This window comes from Tupaia chinensis, unplaced genomic scaffold, assembly GCF_000334495.1.
Source record: "Tupaia chinensis unplaced genomic scaffold, TupChi_1.0 Scaffold000467_1, whole genome shotgun sequence".
Classification (NCBI taxonomy): Eukaryota; Metazoa; Chordata; class Mammalia; order Scandentia; family Tupaiidae; genus Tupaia; species Tupaia belangeri.
The window spans coordinates 107,948-116,979 of record NW_006159976.1 but is presented as its reverse complement, the minus strand read 5'-3'; the positions used below and the strand labels follow the sequence as shown (position 1 = coordinate 116,979).

The 9,032-nt window shown below is 52.6% G+C and overlaps 2 protein-coding genes and 1 gene segment (V, D, J or C); all 3 read left to right on the top strand.

Annotated features, from left to right (window-relative positions):
- The window catches only part of LOC106735639 (immunoglobulin lambda variable 4-69-like), a 1,677-nt gene extending 1,406 nt beyond the window's left edge, over positions 1 to 271 (top strand). The window contains 1 exon segment of the V gene segment in view: positions 98 to 271. Coding sequence covers positions 98 to 271 — 174 coding nt within the window.
- Positions 272 to 2,470: 2,199 nt separating this feature from the next.
- On the top strand, positions 2,471 to 3,086 carry LOC102487717 (immunoglobulin lambda variable 5-45). Its single transcript, XM_027774675.1, has 2 exons — positions 2,471 to 2,516; positions 2,623 to 3,086. The coding sequence occupies exons 1-2, from the start codon at positions 2,471 to 2,473 to the stop codon at positions 3,084 to 3,086; spliced, it is 510 nt and encodes a 169-aa protein (XP_027630476.1).
- A 3,784-nt stretch (positions 3,087 to 6,870) lies between these two features.
- LOC102487300 (immunoglobulin lambda variable 1-40) lies at positions 6,871 to 7,480 on the top strand. The gene is made up of 2 exons (XM_027774674.1): positions 6,871 to 6,959; positions 7,068 to 7,480. Exons 1-2 carry the CDS (start codon positions 6,914 to 6,916, stop codon positions 7,463 to 7,465), a joined length of 444 nt encoding a protein of 147 aa, XP_027630475.1. The 5' UTR covers positions 6,871 to 6,913; the 3' UTR covers positions 7,466 to 7,480.
- The last annotated feature ends 1,552 nt before the right edge of the window (positions 7,481 to 9,032 follow it).

Here is a 9,032-nt window from a genome sequence, read left to right as displayed (position 1 = left end):
CAGGGCTGCAATATTGGTAGCAATCGTGTACAGTGGTACCAGCAGAAGCCAAGGAGTCCTCCAAGGATCTCCTGAGGTACAAGTCCGACTCAGACAGGACCAGGGTTCCAGGATCCCCAGCCGCTTCTCTGGAGCCAAAGACACCTCGGCCATTGCAGGTGTTCTGCGTATCTCTGAGCTGCACCTGAGGATGAGGCCGACTCTCATGGAGGGACTTATCAAGGCAACACTGGCCCTTACACAGGGCTCCAGACCACGGGAGTGTGACTGAGCCTCCCCTGTGTGCTCCCTGCCCATGCCCTCGCTGCCTCACTGCTTGGGACTGTGTGTAGCTCAGGTGACCTCGGAGGGAAATGGCTCATCAGACCCTCCCTGTGCCCATTTTCTCCCCTCGGAAAATGCAGGACCTTTGAATGGCCTCAAGTCACAGAAAGCGTCAAGCAGGACAGTCTGTGGTGACTCCAGGGGGTCCCTTGGGGTCTCCCTGACCTAGCCTGACTGCTGTCTGCCCCTCCAACGCCCAGCAGGATGTTGTAACAGAGTACTCTGACCTGGGGGACAATAAAGGGCAGACATAGATTCCCCACAGCAGAGGGACTGGGAAGTCCGGGATCAGGACCTGTGTCGAGCTGGGGGCACATTGCTGTTCCGTTGCCTTTTGTCTCAAGTGTTAATAGATTCACTTCCCCACGTGCCAACACACACCAGAAGTCTTGCTTTAAGGACTCACTTTGTTGGGAAACATTGTCTATCGCTTCTAGATTCCTCCTGCCTCCAACCCGAAAATCCCCCAAACACCAGTAAGTCCCTGAGGAAGGAAGATTTGCCTTTTCTGCTAGATTTGCTTTTTCTGTGTGACCTGATTTTCCAGGATCCCTGACCAGGGTGATCCAAGGTGATCATCATCATCAGGGGCCTAGTGCCCAATGTCCTCAGTTGAGTCCTACGGTCTGGAGGGAGTGCAGCTGGGGATCCAACAGGGGGCGCTGTGGGGCAGTCTGGGAAGGGGCAGGTTCTGGGCTCTCCAAGCTCAGAATAGCATTAGAGCCTCCAGGACCTTGAACAAGTGGGTTTCCACTGGGAGGAATTATGAACTCGACTCTAGTTAAAAATATTAGAAAATCCAAATTAGTCAGCTGTCTTCCTGGCTCCAGATCTGCTTCTTAGTGTCAGCCACTGAGCAGGAGCTTTGAGAGAAGAGACAGGAGCAGGAGCACCCACGTGGGGAAGGGGCCCGTGGGGGAGTGGCTGAGGGTGGTGGGAGTCTGGGCCACAAGAGCCTGCTCTGGAGGGGTGGGGTCTGGTCTGGGATGTGGGGAATGAGGGGAGTGTGACATGCGGAGGGGGAGGGTCAGAGTGTGTTCATAAAGGGCAGAATCGAATCCAAGGAAGACGCTGGTCACTTTGATGACAGAGGCCACATCTGGCCTGTGCATTGCGGATGGGGGCAGGAAGGTCCCAGGAGGGGCTCTGTGAAGTGAGGCTGCAGAGATGCAGGGCAGGTGGGAGCCAGGATGTGAGGTCGAAGAGCAGGTGGGGGTGGGGACATGGGGATGAAGAGCAGGTGGGGGCAGGATGTGAGGATAAAGGGCAGGCCAGGACCAGGGTGTGAGGACGAGGGGCAGAGGGGTCCCTGAAGGGCTGCAAGGTGGGAGGACCAGCTCCCAGCAGCACTGGGTCAGCAACTCTCCGGGTGCCTTGGGAGTAATTTGAGGGAGACATGAGACAGGAGGACCTGATATGGGGTTGGCATCATCCTAGGGAGACACTGTGGCCCAGTCTGGACTGGAAGGAGGGAGAGGAGGGGGACAGGAGAGAGCAGCTGAGATCTCTGATGCTGTGGATGCCTGGAGACAGCTTGGCCAGTGGAGGCGAGAGTCGGGGAGTGTCCACCCTTAGTACATTATTTTTTATGCTTAGTAAATATTTGCATAATAAAAAATACCATTAAAAACAAACAGAATACAAATATTTACCTTTTTATTTTTAACCTACGTGAAAGCAATTAAAAGTATTATTTTCACACCTCTTTGTTATTGGACTACATTTATGTGTCCCTATCCTCAGCCTGAAACACTCAGACCAGCAAGGGGTGGGTGCTGGGAGCTGTCCAGTGCTGCAGGGACTCCTCACACTGGGTGGCCCCTCTGGCCTCAGGGCTGGCAGAGGCTGACTGCCCTGTGCTCAGGGCTGAGACCCAGCAGCCTGGTGCTCTCAGGGCCTGGCAGAGGCTCCTGGGCAGGGTCCTGGGGATGCGCCCAGCCTCTGCTCCCTCCTCCTCCCTCCTGGGGTTACACTCCTGTGGGGCCCTCCCTCCACCTCCTGAACCAGAGATCAGCTGGGGTCTGAAAGTCACATGACGGGGTGGAGTGCATTTGCATAATGCATTTGCTTTTCCCTGGGGACAGTAGGGAGGATAAGACAAGCCTGAGCAGCCTAGCCCAGGTGGGGACCAGGAGGTGTGTCCACCATGGCCTGGACTGCTCTCCTGCTGGTGCTCCTGTCTCAGTGCACAGGTGGGGATAGGCCTTGGGGACATGGGACAGCTCTCTGTGTGGGTCAACCTTTGTGGTCTAAATCACTGGTCCCTGCTCCCTCACACAGAAGTGTCTGTCCCTGCAGGCTCTCTCTCTAAGGTCGTGCTGACTCAGCCATCCTCTCTCTCTGTGTCTCTGGGAGCATCTGCCAGACTCACCTGCACCCTGAGCAGTGACCTCAGTGTGGAGCTCTATCCCATATCCTGGTTCCAGCAGAAGCCAGGGAGCCGTCCCCGCTATCTCCTGAGGTACAACTCAGACTCCAACAAGCACCAGGGCTCTGGGGTCCCCAGTCGCTTCTCTGGATCCAAGGACACCTCGGCCAGCGCTGGCATTCTGCACATCTCGGGGCTGCAGCCTGAGGATGAGGCCGACTATTACTGTCAGTCCTGGGATGTGGACAGCCTACACAGTGACACAGGCCGATGGGGAAGTGGGACACATTCAGTCACTGAGCTGCTGGCCTGTGTCTCCTACCATGCCCTGTCACTTGTATGTGCAGCAACCCTACCCGGGAAGATCAGTGACTTGGTGTTTCTCTTGGTGTAATAGTCAGTGTTTCTGAACCTCAGGAAAAGAAAACGCCAAAATGAAAAAGAAAACCCAGGACCACACTGATGCTTTGCCTGTTGATCAAGCTGTAAAGTCAGACTCAGTGCAGCAGCCTAATCTCTCTTCCAAGCAGGAAGCAGACTTCCCTCCATTCTCTCTCTCTTTTTTGAAATAATTATTTATTTTATTTATTAATTCATTTATTTTTAATTTGACCAGAGAGAGACAGAGAGAGAGAAAGATTGAGAAAGCAAGCTGCCAGGTCCGGGACTCAAACCATGGTCAGCCATGTGGGTGTGTCCAGCACCTTAATCACCACACCACCTGCTGGTCCACTCCATTCTCTCTTGATCTGAAGTCCGGGGGCCAGTGCAGAGGGGACAGTCCCCTGTAGCATGGATGCTGCTCTTGGTGGAGCCAGTGCAGAGACCTCCACTTCCCTCCCAAGTGTCTGAGCTCAGGACTGGGAGCAGCTCAGTGTCCTAAGTACACGGCACTAAGATGTGAAGTGACCACGAGGACACAGCCCAAGAGGAATTCCCCACCAGGACTGGCCAGGCTCACGGGGGCCATCTGCTCCTTCAGTTAGGAAGCAGGCAGGGGAGGGTGAGGCCAGGGGCATGTGAGGACTAGGGACCTCAGGACAGGAAACATCATGTGAGCAGTAGAGGATGGAGGTGAGGCTCCCCCATTGTCAGGGACATTCTGAGCCTACTCTAGGGAAGGCAGGAGAGGCAGGTTGCATGGACATGGCTCTGTCATTCCTGGTCACACTCAGGACGGGGGGAGCTCCTGTGGGACTGTGTCACCCTCTTCTCAGCCCCCGTTTCAACTATTCAACAATTAGTAGAGAGGGGGTGTGTTTGGGGAACACGCTGAGCAGAAAGTCCCATTTCCTTCAAGCCCTCAGCCATTCATGAGACCCTTGAGATGCTCAGAGCTCAAGGACACCTTCACCTACAAGGGGAGCAGCAGCTGTGGGCATTTCCATGGCTACTGGTCAGCAAGTCTCCCAGTAAGCACTCCGGAGTTTATGACCCAGGACAGCAGTGATGAGCCTTCAGGTGTCCCTGCCTGATTCTCCTGTTCTGGGATAATCAACTGGGCCCCTCATCCACCTCGGGGCTCCAGCCTGCTTGTCATTGTCTGACAGGTATATCCTGCCTGTCACCACATGCTCCTATCCCATGAGGAAGCGAGGTAAAGATCTGTCCTCCCTTCCACGTGTCTGACTGTCCCTCCCCTGTCCCTCCCTGGGACTGACAGCAGCTCTCGGTGTGATGATAGCATGTAGGTAATATCCTTAATTGAGCCAATATTCAATGTATATGGTTGAAAATATTTTGTATATCGTATTGATGATGAAATAATGTAGTGAATGACTAAATAAATGAGTCAATAATTTAAAAAATAAGAAAATTCAGAACAAGACAGGAACAACGTATATGAAAAGTACATCAAAGAGAACAAAGAACGAGTCCCCCTAGTTCCATTGTAAGATAAAATATTAACTACCCAGACCCTTGATTGCTGGGAGTGTAGACTGTCAACATAATTAATTACCCCGTGTGTTAAGAAAAACCTCATACTTCACTATCAGAACGTCAGCTCATTGCTCAGACTGTTAGATAAAAACCCTCCCTTCTAGCTCCTCTTTGGCAACTCATTTGGGATCCACTCTCTGCTTGGAGCTCGGTTCTACCTTTTCTCTCTTAATAAACTCCACTTTGCTGTCTCCTCTCTCTGTCCATGTCTCTAATTCTTCATGAACCATGGGAAATAATCGGCAGGATTGTTGGGTCTGATCACCCTGCCATCCTGCATCAGTGAAGTTCAGGGAACAATGTAGACTAAATGGTAGGGAGACCTGGCCTTGGGAGGCCACATTATCTAGATGAGAGAGGACGTGAGAAAAATTCCTATTGGCACAGGAAGTACATGCCCTTTAAGAAAGTTAAGGGAGGTCAGCACGATGATGCTGTCTCACTCACCTCCTGTACTGCATCTTGAGTCCTGGGAGCAGAGGGAGCCTGACTGGCCAGATGTGACACTGTCCCTTCAGGACACAAAGCCAACTGCGAAGGGCCCACATGGACTCTTGGCATTCCCACCATGGATTCGCTTCCAGCTTTTGTTCGGAGTTACTCATTCTCCACCCAGTCACAAGCTACACCCTCAGACCCTGAGCCATTTCCTTTCCCCGGAAGGTACTCCTGCTAGTTTCTCACCCTCATTCTCAGCTCTGTTCACACCGATAGGCTGATGACTCTAAATATTCACCTGTAGGCCACTGTCCTCTAAAGAGTAGGGATGGCTACAGTACAACAGGGGCACCAAACTACATCTTTAGTATCTCAGGAATCGCTCAGGGTGCAAGAACTCCTGTGTTAGAGAGTTCACTCCTCAGATCCGACACTGAATTAAGAGGGTGGGGAATTTCTTTAGCGATATTAGGATATCACCTAGAGACGGGGCATAGGATAATAATGAATGAGAAGAAGCTGAGGAAATGATTCTGTAAATTATGGGAAGTGCACATGTCACATCTCTCATTCTGCTGGTATGTTCTTAGGAAGACAGAAATTCACAAAGCTTGGTCAGAGTCGTTTTGATGAAGCCGTTTATGTGACAGTTCCAGAGAAGGACATGGGGCTTACAGACCTTCTCTGTTTTTCCTGTGTAGTATGCCCTAAGAGGGAGCTCAGAAATCCTTTTACAATTTTTCTCCTGCATTCTCCATGCCACAGCCTTCTACCAGGGCTTCGGCCTACCTTCCCTTCCCCACGACCTCTGAGGTCATCCCCCAGCTGTCAGCAGTCCTTTGATGGAGGCCATTGTTCTGGACCCCTGGGGTACAGGACCTGCCAGGTCTCCTTCGGAGACTCATTCCTCACCGAGATCTCATTGTTCATCCCTGTATTCCTCCATCTTTATCTACTTCATGAGCTGAAGGTCATCCTCTGTTGAACCCAACAACTGTCCCCTCAGCTCTGAGCTGTTGGCTCTGACTCCTCCTCCCTGAGGCCTCCAAACCCTCATCTCCTTTCAGGTCTTTGGTTGCACGGTGGCCCCTCAGGTCTCAGCCCAGTGGTGATGGAGAGGCAGGGAGGTCCCTGTAGTTCTTGGCCCTCGGGCGTCCTCATCAAGGCCAGCTTCTAAGGCAGGTCGAGGCTGTGCAGCTCCTCATTTTACACCCCTGTGGGGGCACAGCAGGCAGCTCCAGGGACATGCTCAGTAAGGATCTGCTAAGGAGAGACATACCTGTCACACTGTCCTGGGTCAAGGACAGGGTAAACTGAGGGAAAGTGACCTGCTCATTTTTTATATTCATTATGAGAGTTGAGAGGGCCGACACAGAGAGAATAAACTGAGATCTGAGGTAGTCAGGGGCCACATAGCGTGGTACTGAGGACGCTTGGAGGCCAGAGCAGGGGGAGGCAGGGCTGTCTCTGAAAGGATGTGGTCAAGTAAGAGGATGCTGTTTCTGGGCCTGGACACCAGGGGGCACTCAAAACCCACTCCTGAGGGGGTCTCAGGTGATCAGAGCAGGGAGCAGCCTTTTGGCTCTGCCTACTGACCTTTCAGGGTTCAGTTGTGACCTCTGCACTCCTAGGACCACAAAGCCCCACCTCTCCTAACCCTGTCATCCCCAGGCAGTGGGGCCTGAACCTAGTGCCAAGTGAGACCAGCAAGCTGGGGGTGGAGGCTCATTTGCATGAACGTCCCCTCCCTGCCTCAGAGCTTGAAGAGGAGCAGGGAGAGATTGAGGGGAGCTCTGCCTCAGCTGTGGGCACAGAAGGCAAGGCTCCAAGGACCCCTCCACCATGGCCTGGTCCCCTCTCCTGCTCACCCTCCTGGCTCACTGCACAGGTGACTAGAGACAGGGCCAGGGGAAGGGTCTGGGGAGAGCATGGGCCCTGCATTCTTCTCTTATCTCTAGACCGAGAATCACCCTCTCTGTGTCTCTCCCACCCCCAGGTACCTGGGCCCAGTCTGTGCTGACTCAGCTGTCCTCAGTGTCTGGGGCCCCGGGCCAGAGGGTCACCATTTCCTGCACTGGAAGCAGCAACAACATCGGTGGCAATTATGTACACTGGTACCAACAGCTCCCAGGGACGTCCCCCAGACTCCTCATCTATGAGAACAGCAATCGGCCCTCAGGGATCGCAGATCGATTCTCTGGCTCCAAGTCTGGAACCTCGGCCTCCCTGACCATCTCAGGGCTCCAGGCTGAGGACGAGGCTGTCTATCACTGTCAGTCCTATGATGACAGCCTCAAAGCTCGCACAGTGCTCCAGGCCAGGGGGGAAGTGAGACAAGAACCCTCTGTCTGCCCGGCCCCGGGACTTTCCTGCTTAGCACCCATCTGGGGCTAATTCAGTCCTTCCTCTGTTTCATCTATTCTGGGTCTGAGCTCCTGTCCAGGGACATCTGTGTAGAGAACCTGTCCTCACCCTCTCTGATCCTGCCCCCAAGTCTGGTCTTTGGCAATGACACATTGTGCATTTTCTTGAATTTATAAGACAGTCCAGGGAGCAGTGGTGGGTGGGACTGAGCTGAGCCCAGGGGCACATGAGTCTCTGAGGCCCCCACAGCACAGGCCCCAGGCTGGGCGTCCCCCAACATCTTTATTCCCTCTCAGGTCCAGAGGCTGGAAGGCCGATCCACTTGTCCGCAGGCTGGGTCCTTCTAATCTTCTCTCCATGGCCTGCAGGTCACCATCTTGGGCTGTGTCCCCACATAGTGACCCCCGGGCCCTGGTTATGTGTGCCCAGATTTCTCATAAAGACACCCACCTCAGGAGCTAGCACAGGTCATTAACCGTAATGACCCCACAGAGGTGTAACTTACAAATACAGATATATTGGGGGTGAGGTTATAAACGGGAATTTGGGAGCTCACAATTCAGTCCTAACGAGGTCAGGGAAGACTGAGGACACAGAGTCCAACTGGTTCTGACCCAGGACAGCCGACTGCATGGAGGCCATCTGTCCACACCATGTACTGAGCCTCTTCAGAGGCGGCCATATTGCTCAGGATACAGTGGATACAAATCGGGAACGGTCCCTTCCGCAGCATGCTGACACCAGCTGAAGGAACACAGAGGGTATAAAGAAAAACAGCAAAAAGAATAATACATATTTCAGGGCAGCAGATGGCATGGTGGTTAAGGTGCTGGATCCCATATGGCCAATAGCATGGTTCAATTCCTGGGTCCAGCAGCTTGAAAATCATGCCAAGGGCATGTGTGTGCATGTCTGAAATCTCAAGAGAAGAGTGAAGGAGAAGAGATTGTAGCATGACCACCTCCCCTGGTTTGATTTCTTAGTTCCCTCTCTCTGTTTCTCTCTGTTGAGCACAGATGCCCTATAGCCAAACCTAAAAATAAAAAAGAATAATAACTATTTCAGGAGAATGAAGAGGGTATGTGTGGAGGGCAGGGAGGTTCACCGTGGAAGGTTCTCTAATATTAGGACAAGACAAAGATGTCCTTTTCCCACTCCCACTCAGCACAGGGTTGGAGGATCTAACAGGAGGTAACAGAGAAATGAAAACAAGAGAAATTGGAAATAAAGAAATAAAATGATCTCTGCCTCGGAGTACATGACCTTCTATCTAAAAGCCCCCCAGATACAATGACAACTATGAAATGAATTTAGCAGAGCTTCAATATACAAAATCAATGGGGACCAGCAGTTAGCGTAATGGCCATGTCGCTGAACTCCCATGCAGTTAACCGTGGTTCACGTCCTGGACCCAGTGGCTTGAAACTCACACCAGGTGCATGTGTGTGCGTGCCCAAGATCCTGAGAGGAGTATGGAGGAGAAGGGATTGCGGCATGGCCATCCCCCCTGGGGGGTGATTTCTCAATTTCTGTCTCTCTGTCTCTCTCTGTCTTTCTGGTGAGCGCATGCGCCCTATAGCAAAAAAAAAAAATATAT

Excerpts from the sequence above, each read along its gene's own strand:
- LOC102487717 (XM_027774675.1), top strand. The coding sequence starts at position 2,471 with ATGGCCTGGACTGCTCTCCTGCTGGTGCTCCTGTCTCAGTGCACAG. Across the intron at positions 2,517-2,622 it reads GCTCCTGTCTCAGTGCACAG|GCTCTCTCTCTAAGGTCGTG; the intron begins GTGGGGATAGGC and ends CTGTCCCTGCAG.
- LOC102487300 (XM_027774674.1), top strand. The coding sequence starts at position 6,914 with ATGGCCTGGTCCCCTCTCCTGCTCACCCTCCTGGCTCACTGCACAG. Across the intron at positions 6,960-7,067 it reads CCTCCTGGCTCACTGCACAG|GTACCTGGGCCCAGTCTGTG; the intron begins GTGACTAGAGAC and ends TCCCACCCCCAG.